The sequence below is a fragment of the Rhinolophus hipposideros genome, assembly GCF_964194185.1.
Source record: "Rhinolophus hipposideros genome assembly, chromosome: 21".
NCBI lineage: Eukaryota > Metazoa > Chordata > Mammalia > Chiroptera > Rhinolophidae > Rhinolophus > Rhinolophus hipposideros.
The window spans coordinates 43,245,520-43,259,902 of record NC_138067.1 but is presented as its reverse complement, the minus strand read 5'-3'; the positions used below and the strand labels follow the sequence as shown (position 1 = coordinate 43,259,902).

The 14,383-nt window shown below is 47.8% G+C and overlaps 1 protein-coding gene across 4 annotated transcripts in view; it reads left to right on the top strand.

The window, feature by feature from the left end:
- The window catches only part of LIG1 (DNA ligase 1), a 33,516-nt gene that overhangs the window by 1,509 nt on the left and 17,624 nt on the right, over positions 1-14,383 (top strand). For 2 of the 4 annotated variants that reach the window (XM_081030610.1, XM_081030611.1), the window contains exons 2-9: positions 992-1,062; positions 3,092-3,181; positions 5,665-5,800; positions 8,228-8,354; positions 9,952-10,047; positions 11,475-11,570; positions 12,258-12,374; positions 12,583-12,658. In XM_081030610.1, coding sequence (XP_080886736.1) covers positions 1,046-1,062; positions 3,092-3,181; positions 5,665-5,800; positions 8,228-8,354; positions 9,952-10,047; positions 11,475-11,570; positions 12,258-12,374; positions 12,583-12,658 — 755 coding nt within the window. In that variant the 5' untranslated portion in view covers positions 992-1,045. Of the gene's footprint in view, positions 1-991; positions 1,063-3,091; positions 3,182-5,664; positions 5,801-8,227; positions 8,355-9,951; positions 10,048-11,471; positions 11,571-12,257; positions 12,375-12,582; positions 12,659-14,383 lie in introns of all 4 variants that reach the window. The other 2 variants (XM_081030612.1, XM_081030609.1) reach the window with 1 other exon arrangement.

The window sequence follows — 14,383 nt, the reverse complement described above, 5'->3', positions numbered from 1 at the left end:
AAAGACCCTTTTACATCACTCCTTATCACCGTGGCCTGCAGGTTTTGAAAGATCTTGCCTGTGAATCCTGCGTTTTTCAGTAATGTTTTTGTTACCCCAGTTTTTAGTAATCAAAGACGTGTACGTGCCAGGCATTGTTTATGCCCTGTGGCCATATCACTGAAAAAATAGACAAAGTCCCATTGTTAAACATAAATTTTAACTTCCACGGCTGAAAATCTTTTTATTTTTTATTATTTTTTAAAGGTTTATTTTTTTATTTTTATTATTATTTTTTCTTGAGTGTGTTTTTTCAGGACCCATCAGCTCCAAGTCAAGTAGTTGTTTCAATCTAGTTGGGGAGGGTGCAGCTTACTGGCCCATGTGGGGATCGAACTGGTATCCTTGTTGTTAAGAGCGCCGCGCTCTAACCAACTGAGCTAACCGGCTGCCCTGAAAGCCTTTTAAACGAAAGGGTTTATTAGACCATTGCTAGCAAGAAAGGACCAGGTCCTGGGGTGTGACGTCTGAACCACCAGCAGTGCCAGGCAAAAAAGACAAGCATGCCCATCATCCTGGAGTTGTTGAGCGTTTTTATACATTAAGTAGCAGGGAGAGAGATGTAAGCCATTCTGAAAGAATTGACATTAGCTAAAGACAAAGGGGTTGGGAGAAGCTGAAGTGGGGCCAGCTCTGGGATAGGCACAGTCAGGGAGGAAGTGTCTGCTCCTGTGGATTTGCTGTGGGCAGCAGATGGGAAAGTTCATGTGCAAATAAGCGGAGACTCCATGTGGAAAGGAGGTTTCATATCTTCTTCTCTGACGGGGAACTCTTTATACTAGTAAATCTCACTAACAAATCATTCTGGTCCAAAAAAAATGGGAGTTTCTTCTTGAGGGAGAAATCATGTTTCTGATTTTGTGGGGCTTTTTTTCTTTCTGAAAGAAGGAAGTTTATGTGTTTTGGTCTCTGCACAAGCAGTCTCCTCACCAAGTATGTGGGTGTCTTTCAGGAACAACTGACAGGAGAAGAGGAGGAGCAGAAAAGGGATCATTCTGCCGCCATCATGCAGCGAAGTATCATGTAAGGAACCCCATCCCCTTTCCCATGTTACACTAAGTTCTCTGCTTTCTTCTCTAACTCTGCCTTTTCTTAGAAGAACTCAGGTTGACATTTCCAGGAGTTGACCACTATGGAAAATTGAGAGTGGGATTTGGAAAACAGGTCGTGTATGAACTAAAACTTTTTAGCTGCAAGGTTCAGAAACCCTAACCCAGTGGTTCTTAGCGGCAATTTTGCCCCCCAGGGAACATCTGGCAGTGTCTGGAGACATTTTTGGTTGTTAGTCTCGGCAATGTAGCGGATAAAGGACAGGCATGCTGCTAAACATCCTCGATGCCCAGGGCAGCCCCCCGCAACAGAGAATGATCTGGCCTAATGTGTTAGTCATGCCGACGCTGAGAAACCCTGTAGTAAGCTGGCTTCAGGGAAAAAAGAAAGGAGTCATTTGGCTTATGTAGTTGAAACCTCTGGTATTAATAGTTGGATCCCGTTGCCAAAACTTTGCCCCAGGGAATCTGTGTCTCCCTACTGTTCAGCTCTGCTTTCTTCCACGTTGCGTCCTCCTGGCAGGCTCTCTTCCTTGGGCTTATGGCTCCTTAGAGTTAGCAGCCCCAGTGACAAGAGGCTGTCTCCCAGCTGTCCCAACAATATCTAGAGTCGAGTTTCATTGGCCCAGCTTGGGCCACATGTTGGTCCCTGACCCAGCCACTGCAGCCACAGGAATGCAGGGCTCTGACTGGCCAGGCCTGGGGCACGTGCTCACCACGGCTGTGGGTGAAAGGGCAGACCCAAGCAAATCTCAGGTACTGAGAGAATTTGGGGGAAGGAGCCTTGTAAAAGAGAAATGGAGGGCTGTTCCCAGAAGGAGGAAATGTATTTATTGTAGGCAGACCCAAACCTGGACATCCACACACAAATTTGGGGGACGGTGGTTCACACAGATCCCAGGCTGCATTTCCCCCCTGTGATGAGAAATCTGGGGATAGTCTGTTCTGGGATGAGAGCACCTGTGATGGCTTTCCGCCCCTTGCTTTTCTTTCTTTATTTTAAAAGATCAAATAAACAATATTTTGGAATAATTTTAGATGCACAGATAAGTTGTAAAAATAGCACAGAGAATTTCTGCATGACCTCATCCAGTTTCCATTATTGACATATTACCGTGGTCCATTTGTCACAATAAGGCACCAGCATCACTCAGTGCGTTATTGTTCACTAAACTCCACACTTTTTTCGGATTTCACCAACGTGTCTTTAATGTCCTCTGTTCCCGATCCAGTTCGGAGTAGCATGTTGCATTTAGTTGTCATGCCTCCTCGATCTCCTCTGGATGACAGTTTCTCAGACTTTGTCACAATACCTGTAGACTGTCCCCGACTATTTGGTTTGTTTGGTTTTCTCATAATTAGACTGGGGCCTTGGGCACGGAGGTGAGGTGCCTACTCATCACCTTGTCTTAGGGGTACATGGTGTCCCCAGGACATCGTAGGTGCTGCTGCCCATCCTCATTTGGTCAGGGAAGCATTGGCCAGGTCTCTACCATTGAATTCCTGTTTTCCCTTTTAGTTCATTCTCTGGGAGCACGCCCCCTCCCCCCCCAAGTCTAGCCAGTCTCAAATGGTAGGAGGGTTTCTTGCTTTCTTTTCAGAGAACTTACCGCCTCTTGATCTGTTATATTTAGTTACTTGTTTAATATTTGCCTCTTCCAGTGTTAAGTCCTAGAGGGCAGGGATTTTATGTGTCCAGGTCACCCCGAAATCCCTAGGGCCCAGGACAGGCCCTGGCACATATTTAAGTGTTTAGTTAATACCTGTTGAATGAAAGTGGGGGATGTGTCATATCTCTCAGGTTGAGTCTGGGCAGAAAAATAAGCGGAGTGTTGCCTCTTTCTGAGCTTCAGTTTCCTTATCAGGTAAAGGGGGTTGTTTGAAATCCTCTGTTATGTGCTGGGATGGGAACAGGCATCAGAAGCTGTAGAGTACATCGTGGAGCGGGAGAATTATTAGTGCTGTTATCATTCTCTTTTTCTCCCACTCTTGTACTTCTCCAGGTCATTTTTCTACCCCAAGAAAGAGGACAAAACGAAGAAGCCAGAGAAGGAGACATCCAGCAGCATCAGAGAGACGGAGCCCCCACCGAAGTACGTAATGGGCTGGGATGTGGTGAGTTTGTTCCTTATCAGTTAAGACTCTCTTGGCAGCACACCCAGCTCAGAATGTCTCAGGACCCCAAAGGGAATTTTAGGCTCTAATAACTGAAAATCCAAAGGTGTCCCAGCTTCGGGCACAGCTGGATATACGGCCTCAGAGTTGTCTTCGGGGCTTTGCTCCGTATGTGTTGGCTTCATGTTAGAGGAGGCTTTCTCCATGAAGCATAGAGACTGGCCACTGGCTTCATCTAGATGCTGACGTCTTGATGCATGTTGATAAGTAGAAGAGAGCAATGTTCTCAGCTCCAGCATCTACTTCACGATTTCTCGGAGCATCCTGCTTGGGTCATATGACACCCTGGACCAATCAGCTTGCCTGAGCACGGACTCAACCTAGATTTAGTCCCCCCACTTTGGGACCCCGGGCAAATAACTTCATTTCCTGTGTCCCAGTTTCCTCTTGTGTAACAGGTCACCATAATATCCATCAGGCTTTCTGTGTGGGTTCAGTGAATTAACACACGTGCAGGTGGTGGAATAGTGCGTGGCTCATACACTTACTGGCCCAGTAAGTAGTAAGAATCAAGCTGCAGTTGTTTTTGACACTTAATTTTCAGATCTGTCCCTTTTATCTGTTCAACGCTGTATGTACTATATATGCATATGTAGTTTTCTGTGATATATTTTACTTTTTAAAAAAGTGTTATTCAAACTGTGTATATTGTTCCTTAACTCGCTTTCTTCAGTAACATTACGACTCAGATTTTTTTCAGTTCACGGACACAGAGGACTATTTTGTCCCTTTTACCTCTGCCTGCTATTCCATTTTATGGATATACCATAGAAATTATTTGACATTCCCCTCCTGGTGGATATTTAGGTTGTCCCTGGTTTGTGGCTGAAACATTCTATGCTGCAACAAATAGTCTGTGTGTGTCCTATGGCACGGGTACAGATACTTTTTTTTTAGCATAGATACCCCTATGTAGAATTATACATTCTACATAGTAATTGTTAATGTGTCAACCCAGAGAAGTAGGTAAAGTAAAAAATTTGAAGTCCTTCCAGTATTTACTCTCTAGAGGAACGCTTACCAGTTTGAGGTATATCCTTCTTTCTGTGCCTGTAAACCTATGTGCCCCCACCGCAGTTATCGACATAGTAGGTGCTCAGTAAATATTTACTGAATGAACAAGTGTTTCCCATACTTATTTATCAGATAGAAGGGCTGTCGTTTTGGTCACTGTTATATCTCAAGGAGCTAGCACATCCCTGACATGTAAGATTCCCAATAATACCCACCTTTATTTTTAAATAACAAAGCAGCATTATTATATGTGCAAGTTGTAGATGTACATTGGCAAACATGCATATATTTTTTACATTCGTGGACTCATACTGTACATATTTATTTATTCAACAAGTACCTACTAGAGTACCTTCTACTTGCCAGGCACTGTTCTAGACCCTGTGGCCGGAGCAGTGAACAAAATCAACAGCAGCAGCTCTTGTGGCGTTGATAGCGTGCTTTCTCCCCCCAACACAAAAGATGTCTTTTAAAGCCTCTCCACGCTGCTTTGTATAGACTCACTGTATTCTTTGTGATGATGTTCCATAAAATGAGCGAGCCGTCCCCGACCTAAGTAGTGAGCTGTTTGTCTACATGTTGGTCTCACCGTCCAGACCATGAGCTCTGTGAAAGCAGAGCCCTGTAGGGATCAGCTGTGTTCTCAGCACTTGAAACGTGTATTTGGATGGTCTGTGTCTGTTCCTCACCAGACGGGGAGCTCCTCTGAGCCAGTGTCAGGGATGCATTTGAGCTGCTTTAAAGGTAACTCAAGTCGCAGGGATTTAATTAAAATAAAAGTGGCCTTTTTCTCATAAGAGTTTCAGCTGTTTAGACAATACAGGACAGGTAGCTCGGTACCACTACAAGTAGATTGTACTGAGACACAGGTTTCCTCTCTCCTCCTCGTCTCTGTTCTGCCGTGGCTTCAGCTGCATTGTCAAAGCAGGTCAGGAAGTCTGAGTTCCAGGACTAAGACAACATGAGGGCAATCGGTCACGTGTCAGTCATGGTCACTTACATTCTATTGGTCAAAACCCATCACTTGACCATACCTAGCTGCAGGGGAGGCGGGGAAGTGTAGCCCCTATTTGAGTGTCCATGTAGCTAGCTAAAACTTGGGCTTGGATGACTAAAGGAGGTCTAAATTGATGTTGGAGATTAGTCTTTGCCTTCAGTAATAACTCTACTTGTTCCTCAGCGTCACCCATCACAGGTGGGCACATAGGAGGCCTCCAGAGATGTGTGATGGATGGATGGATGAGTGAAAGTATAAAAGTATAAGCGTAAGAGGCCCCTAGAAAATGTTCATTGAAAGAAAGGGAATGAAACGTAGTGAAGGAGCTGGAGTGTTTGGGGCAGTGTCACACTCTGCCTGCTAGAACACCCCCATTTTCCCACCTTCCAGGGTGGCACTGAAGGAGCGGAATAGAGAGGTGCCCGACAGTGACTCTCCAGTGAAGAGGCCGGGCAGGAAGGCAGCCCGGGTCCTGTGCAGTGAAGGGGAGGAAGAGGACGAAGCCCTCGTGTCCCCCAAAAGTCAGGTAGGTCCTCATCAGCGTGCCCATTTTTACCAGAAGGAACCCCATTCCCATAATTCCCATTAGCCTGGGGAACTGAGTGCAGCAGCTGCTCAGGAGGACTCTGGAGCATTGCCCCAGGAGGCGGAAGGGTTTAGTGGCTGTGCCACGGAGCAGACGGACGGCCACGTTTGCAGGGTCCTCACTCTGCCTCTGCCCTGGACCCTGGGGCAAGCTCGCTGACCTGGAATGCCTCGGCTGCCTCCCCTGCAACTTGCAGCTCCCTGCCTCACGGTGGCTGTGAAGATGCAAGCAGTCAGTTCACATAAAGTTCTGAGAATAATGCCTGATGCAAAAGGGCTCAAAAACATGTCCATATCTTCTGTTAGACAGCTTTTCATCTTCTGTGGGGCTCATTTCCTTCTCTTGTTTAAAAAGTCATTTGCTGCCTGCTCATTGCTCTGTGGATAACGTCCACAGGGCAGTGTGTCTCTGTCAGTGGTGAAGTAGGATCCTCTCTGTCCCCTGCTCGAACCCCCAGGGTTGGGAGTTCCGGCCCAAGCCGGTCCTTATGGAGACACCTCTTCCACCTCCTTCAGCTCTTCCTCTGCTCGCTCTGCCCGGATTCTCACACACGCCAAGTGGGCCTCTTACTCTTTTCTCTGCCTAAACCTTTCCCCATGTACACGTGTGGCCCAATCCCTCACTTTCTTCAGGGCTTTGCTCAGATGTCACTTCCATGAAACTTTCCTTGCCTCCTTGTATTTATTTCCCATTCGCTGCTATAACGATTCATTGCAGACTTCAGGGCTTAAAACCACATGAGTGTATTACCTTGCAGTTCTGGGGGTCAGGAGCCTGACATGGGTCTCATCGGGGCTAAAATCAAGGTGTTGGCTGTGTTTCTTTCCAAGGTCTTGGAGGGGAGAATCCGTTTCCCTACCTTTTCCAGTTTCTAGAAGCCACCTTTTCTCCATTTGCAAAGCTCTCAACTCTGTGCCTTTCTTCGGTAGTCGCATCTCACTCTCCTGCCTCCTTCTGCCACTTTTTAGGCCCCTGTGATTGCACTGGGCCCACCTCATAATCCAGGATCATCTCTCCATTTAAAGGCAGCTGGTTAGCAACCTTCATTCTCGCTGCAGCTTAAATTGTCCTTGCTGTGTAACTGAACATAGTCACAGATCCCGAGGATGAGGACGGGAACACCTTTAGGCCTTGCACTTGACCCTAAGGCTGCTCGGGAGCTATGGAAGGGTTTTGAGCAGGAGAGGGACAGAGGTAGCTTTGGCTCCTGGGCAGCATTTAGAACATCCCTTTGGGGCTCGTATCCATCAGGGTCCAAATAGGAGACAGAAACCACACGAGTGATTTGAAGAGAAAGAGTTCAACAAAGAATTGTCAACTAGGTCGATAGTTATTAATGGGTGAAAAGAGAACTCAAAGTAAGGCATTGCAGAAGTAGCAGCTGCAGGGTGCAGCTACCATCCCTCGGGCTGTGAAGCTGAAATTCAGACCTTCCTGGCAGGGATGCTGGCTGGGTGCTCGGAAGGTGCCCTGTCGGCCTGGGGCTCAGATCTGTGAGGGAAGGGCACTGGGTGGAGGGTGCTGGTGTCCGAAGAGGCGCCACTAGCAGGCCCTGCAAGTGTTGGGAATACTGTAGATTGGGTCCAGCGCACACATTCCGATCTAGCATGCTGTATCTGGACTGCCCGACACAGAGCGCGCTGTCAGAGCAGGAAGAGTTTGCAGAGTCCCAGCATCGGAAGGGAGACTGGATGGGAGCTGAGGAGCGACTGCTCCATAACTGGCACAGGTCCCTGTACGATTAGTTAGTAGTTGAAACCAAGACGTAAATAACAGTGGTGTAAGCAAGGTAGGAATCTATTTTTCTCTCTAATGAGCCCTAAAAGTCCAGGATCAGTGTGGCAGTCTCACCGTGTCAGCCAGGATGCTTCCCGATTGTTGCTTGCTATGCCTAGATGCTCTTGTCCAAGTGAATGTCCACATTGGGAAGAGGTGGGCATTCACTTGCCATTAAGTGAGTGTTATTTGAACCAAAGGAAGTGTGCATTATTTCCCCTTACATTGTGTGGAACTGAGGTTCATGGCCACACCTAGCTGCAAGGGAGGCTGGGAAGTGTAGTCTTTAGTTGGGCCATCATATGCCCAGAAGAAAATCAAAGATTCTGTAACTTTAGCAAAAAGAGGGTTGTTATTGGTGTCAATGATGGGGAGAATGTGGGACCATTAAACTATACAGGAGGGTAGAATGACAGCCCAGTAAGAGAGGACGAGGCCTGAGCTGGGGCTAGGACCATGGGGTGGAGAGGAGAGCTTGCACAGAGAAAGAGGTTTAGAGCCCCTCTCTACTCTCAACTGCTTGGAAATGAGAGCTGTGTGTACCCTGCTCCTTCCCCTCACTCTGTAATTGCTCTTTCTTTCCCCTTCCAGAAGCCAGCCCTGGACTCTCCACAAGTTTCCCCTCCCAGTCCTGTCACGTTTCCTGAGAGCAGCCGTTCCCTCTCCAGTACCTCTCCAATGCGCACCTCCCTGTCAGGGATCCCAAAGCGTCGCACAGGTAAGGATACAGCCCTGCCCTTACAGTTGCCTGTCTTTATCCCCACTTGGATTTCTGCCCCAGGCAGCCATCCTCATGACAGCTCCGATCTTAACATTGTGGTTAAAAGCACAGCTCCACCATCCGCTGCCCGTGTGTGGTTTAGGGTTCGTGGTGTTGAGAAAGACGATGGGAAGTGTCACAGCCACAAACAGCATGTGCAGAGGCCTCGAGGTAGAACAGCATGGCATGTTTGGGAGGCCCATACACTTCAGTGATTCTGGAGAAGAACTGATTAGGGGAGCAGGGAGAGTTTGGGGATAGTGTGTGGAAAGAGATGAGGTAGGGAGGAGAGTGGGGGCTGGCTCCCCGACGGTCTTGCATGTGAGACTGAGGAGGCTGGGCTTTGTCCTGTGGGTGCTGGGGAGCCAGGGGAGGGCTGCAAGCTTGAAGGGGCAGCTCAGACCTGTGGGAGAGGTGATCATAACGAAATGGCTGAGTGGCTCAGGGCTGCTGGGAGCTCGGCGCTGACACTAAGATTTGTCCTGGGGGGGTGTCAGGGAATTCCTTTTAGAGGAAGTGACAGTTGAACCTTGTCCCAAAGGACCGCTAAACAGCATGTGCAAAGGCCCGGAGGTGTGACACGGCACGTTGTGTTTGGGAAAGTAGCAATTCAGCGAAGTTGGAAAATAAAGTATTATGCATACGTGTCATGGGAAGTTAGGTCAAGTGGGGAGAGATTAGGTAGGATGGTAGGACAGAGTGGAGATTAAAAGACTTTACCCTGGAGTGGGGAATGGGGAAGCGTGGGCGGCTTTTGAGCAGGAGAGGGACGGTGCCAGCCACAGCTGATAGAAGGTCCCTCTGGGGCCACGGGAAGGAGTCACGGGGTCAGGAGACCAAGGAGAAGGTGAGAGTGGATGAAAATGGTTACAGCTGCCTTTTCTTCACCATGTGTTAGTGCCTCAATATGGAGTTTTTTAGAAGCCGGCTCAGAAACTTGGAAACAAAGATTTAAGTGCAAGTTGTTTCTTGAGGGGGTGGGAGGTGGGATGAAGACCGTGATTCAGGGAAGTAGAGGCAGCCACTAAAAGATGTGTTCTTAGGTCAGCCACCACAATGGGCAGTAGCGCTTAGTTCTCTGGGGAAGCTCTGGGAATCCGCATGAATGTGTGCTCAGAATTATCTACCTGATGTGCGCGCAGCTGGGGGGTTCATAAACCAGCACCATCAGTCCCTGGGTGAGGGTTACTCCCAGGGCCTGTTGATTCCCTGCCACTTCCGGGCTTCTGAAGTTCTGGAAAATCTGTCTGGGACACATGGAGATGGTAAGATCCCAGGGATGCAGGTGGTGCACGGAGAGCGTCTGCTAGCGTCGGGGAGTGGGCCAAGCCCGTTACATCATTGCTTACTTCTTGGGATTGTTAACGTTCTGCAGACGTGGGCGAGTGAGGCACAGAGAGATTAAGGAACCTGCTCATGTCACACAGCCAGGAGACAGCCGAGCTGGGGCAGTGGCTGTGGGCATGGGACTCAGAGCCTTCTCAGGGCCTGAGCTCATTGGGGCAGGGACGCATGGGCCAGTGATTCCGCCACACCGAGCCCTTTGCCTTCTCAGCTCGGAAGCAGCTTTCTAAACGGACAATTCAGAATGTTCTGGAAGAGCAGAGCGAGGACAAGGATGGAGACGCCAAGAGGAAGAAGGAGGAAGGAGGTGAGGCACCTGGAGGAGAGAAGTGGGTGTGCACGTGCGTGTGTGCGCATGCATGTGTGCAATCTGGAAGGGCGGGGCCTGTCTGAGAGGTGTCAGGGCCCCACCGATTGATGCCTGTGTCCGTGAATCCGGAAACGTCGCTCAGAGCTCCACACAGCCACACAGGGAGATTTGCTAGGAGAGCATTTTGGAATACATTCATTGTGCCGTCTTAATTCAGTGTTCATTCAAACGTGGTTTCCCTTTTTGTCTTTAGTTTATGAAAGTATGTCCCTCTGAATGATTTGTTGTTACTTGTAAACTTTGCCGGAAAGCAGAGGTTCCCACACTGTCACATCACCCTCAGTGTCTCAGTCATTTTTCATGGCACCCCTGGGCCAACACCATACCAGTTCCACGTCTTAAGTACTTAGGTTCAAACAACTATGTTCTAGCAACTTGAGCACTTGAGAATAACACACACACATTGAAAGGGAAACTAATATTTTTACAAACGCTGTACCATTTGTCCAACTTTGGAATCTAGTTGCGAACTGCCACCCTCATTTCCTGTTTCCTGTCCCCCACTGATTTTTGTGCAGTACTTGGTTTTTATCACAGCAACCAGTGAAAACCCAGCTTTGCAGAAATACAACATCAAGAATTAGAAAGAACACGACCTGATATTGAAAACCAAAATACACTGGGCTGGTAGTTCATACAGTGTCGAGCAGATGTCACCAGTTTCCCTTGAAAATGTCAAATACTCTGCTGTGTCCTTGCGAGTTCCCTGCATCTTGGTGACACCTGGGAAATGCGGTCATAAAGGTCTGATCCATTGAGCGTTTGGGTGCTGAGATTATAACAATTGCAGCCTTTGCTTCTGTCAGTTTGTTTGTTTAATAGCAGGTCCTTATTAGGTTCGTCTTTCCCAGGAACGATTTGAATTTGGTTGAGATTTCATTTCCTGTTCTCAATTTCTAGTCAGGAACAAATTTTGCTGTAAATCGTGTAGTTTCTGCTATTGTTAGCGTCTGGGGACGTGGGGGTGGCGTGACTTCTTTCTACTAAGGCAAATTTTTCCCAAGTTAATTTATTCAATTTTTATTGTTACCCTGGAGGTATAACTTTTTTTCTGTCAGTTTTAACATTTTCTATTACAATCTGTAACAAGTTATCATATGCAACTCTAATTTTGAGGTGAATAATTCTGAAATAATGGTTTATAAGAATGGACTGGCCTTGCTCAGTTGCACAGGCGAACACTGGGGTTGGGTCCCCTCGGAGGTCCTCGTCTTGCAGGAGGCCGACCATCTCCCGTTGCTTCACAGACACACTTGATTGGCTCTGGAAAGAACAAATGGAGCAGAATGTCTTGGGAGTTGAAATGTTCTTAGTGATTTGAAATGTCAAAGTGACTTTTTGCCATCTGACATTTCTGTCAGCAGAAGCAGAAAGTCTCCCAGAGCCGGAAGAGGCCACAGAGAAGGAAACAGCAGAGGGGGACCCACACACGGCAACTCCTGAGCCCCCAGAGACCTGCAGTGAGTGTCTAATCCTCTTCTCCCAGAAGCCCCATCTCTCGATTTTGAGGTCAGATGTCTTGGAGGATAGTTCATGTAAATGAGATATAGATTCTCAAATGTGTTATTTAAATGCAAATTCTAGGGGAGTCCTTGATTTTATCATTATTATTTTTGTTATTTTTCCTCCATGGGAAAAAAATGAAAGAACCATTCATCCTCCAATAGTATGTACCTTTCAGAAATCATAGACACTCTTATTACTTGAGCAATAGTTTTTTAAGTTAGACCAGCGGGAAGGTTAGGCCGAGTTATAGGAGTTTAGAGGTTAGTATTACCCTCACAGGCCATAGAACAAGCTCTGTGTCTGGTGTCTGTGGGACTCCTATGTTAGAAACAACACCATGGGGACATTTTTAGGATGCCGAATTGTACCTGCTTTTCTGCAGCTGCAGAAGTGGGGCCATTTTCTTCTCATCGGGCTGAGATTTCTTTTTGCCACTCTCCACAAGTGTCCATTTTCGGGCCAAATGCTAAAATTCCAGGAGTTAGTACTGATAAAAAAGCATCAGGCCTGAGAGGCTCAAAACTTACGAGAGGAAAAGGGCAGAATTGGTTAGGTTTTTCTATAGTGTCAGAAAGACCTTGGGGTTAAAAGAAAGGGTCGGGGTCAAAACAGTTTGCATCATCACCATGTGACCTTTTTAGGAGCAGAGCCCCCGACAGAAAGCAGTTCAGAGCCTGGGGTGGCGATAAAGCAGGAACCACAGGAGGGGGATCCGGCTAAGCCCCCCAGGGCTCCCAGGACGCTCAGCAGTTTCTTCAGTGAGTTTGTCCCCCGCCACTTCCCGGGGTTGTGCAGGGGCGTTTATCTCCGGAGAAAGCTGCAAATCCCTCTGGTCTTCCCTTGAGTTAGAAAGTCTAACTCATCTCTCCTGGCTTGTCACCCTCTCTAGGGCGATGGGGCAGTGCTGGGTGGAGAGCGGTTGTGGGGTGGGGGATAGCACCCACAATTTCCTGGCTTTATTCCCAGCCCCCCGGAAGCCAGCAGTCAAAAAAGAAGTAAAAGAAGAGGAGTCTGTTACCCCAAGAAAGGAGGAGCCCAAGGGGTGAGTCAGTGTCTGCTGTTGAGTAGAGAGGACAGTGGATTGAAAAGAAGGATGCAGTGAGCCAAAGTTTCTTTAATTTTATTCTAGGCCTCCAAAAAGGAGACAGATAATCACAAAAAATTCTTCCAGCTGTAATTACTCTGATGAAAGCGTTTCGGGGATTCTTAATGTCAGCTTTGTACTCCAGTTGAGACCTTATCATGAGAGTAAACGGCACCATTTCAGGGTGTGACAGCACTGGAGGAATAGTCCGCTCCTTTTCTTGAACCCTGCTATGTTAGGTGTGGTGCTAAAGGTTTTTTTTATGCTGTTTTACTTCTTCTGTGCAGTAGTCCTGTGAAGGAAGTGGGTATTTTGACCATTTCACAGACATTGGAACCATTTGCCCAGAGAGGTTAGGTTGGCTTCCCCAAGTCACACAGGGAGGTAGGGCTAGGACAGGCCTGGGACCCGTGTCCCTCTGATTCCTAAGCCTGGGCTCTTTCTTCACTGCCCCATCTTGCCTCCTGGATACGTGTCTGTGCTTACATATTTATAAATAAGTTTCTCTAACAAAATCGGTGTCCTACTACGCATGAAGTTTTATGTCCTGTTTTTAATTTCCTGTGATGCTATGACCAGTTTTCTTATGTAGTTCCCAGCCTGATCACTGTCCATCTCTGGTGGCTTCCAGCAGGAGACAGACTTTCAGGACCTCCAGTTTTCTCCCCTGTGAAATGGGGACATATGGGTGACAGAAAGCACACCTTTTCATCCGCTGTTGACTGTGTGCCGGGCCCGAGGCGGCATGCCTTTTGTGTCCTGGTGCAGCGACTGCTCACAGCACCACCACGTGTAGGGTCTGTCAGCATCCCCATACTACAGATGAAAAAAGTGAGGCAGGAGGCAGGGCAGTATTGTGGAGTAGTTAGAAATTCCAGCCCCACCTTTGCCAGCTGTGTCACTTTGGGGAAATGACTTAGCCTTTCTGTGGCAGTCTCCTCCTGAGGATTTGGAGCATTTAGACTACAGTCTGGCCATGGCCAAGCTCAGCAAGTTGTACCTGCTGCTATTAATAATAATAATAACAATACTACTACTACTAATAATTATTATGTGATTTTAGTGCCTTGCTTAGGTCATAGACGGGGAGCGTGGCAGAGTTGGGGTTTGAACCAGGCAGTCTGGCTATAGAATTTCTTACCCACTGTGCTCTGCTGCCTCTTGTAATAACAGAGACAACCAGCATGGCTGCCACTCACTAAACACTGAGTCCGTAGAGTTTACTGCACGGCCCAGCTCTGCCGTCCTCAGCCCGATCTGTGCATCAGAATCAGCTGAAGAAAATCTGGAGTCTTCTCCTGTACCCTTTTGTGCCCCAAGTTTTGGTAGAGATACACGCCTGAGGTTGGGGAATCAGTGTTTGAAAAATGCTCACTACAAAGCGCATCAAGGAGTGGGAACCTTCACCTTGATTTCTTCCTTACCCTGACGACTACATGTCATGCTAGGACTCTGGGTGGCTCCACTGGATGATGGAGACACTGGTTTGCAGGGGGCAGCCACTGCCCCAGGGATTTGAACCCAGTGTGTGGCTGCAGTCGGGACTGTGCTGGCTCCGACGGGGTCAGCGGGAGGCATTTCCAGAGGCGTTTGTTTATGATGCCGAGGTTTAGAACACAGTCTCTGGAGCCCTGTTACTTGTTAGCTGTGTGATCGTGGGTAGGCTGCTTAAGCACTTTGTGT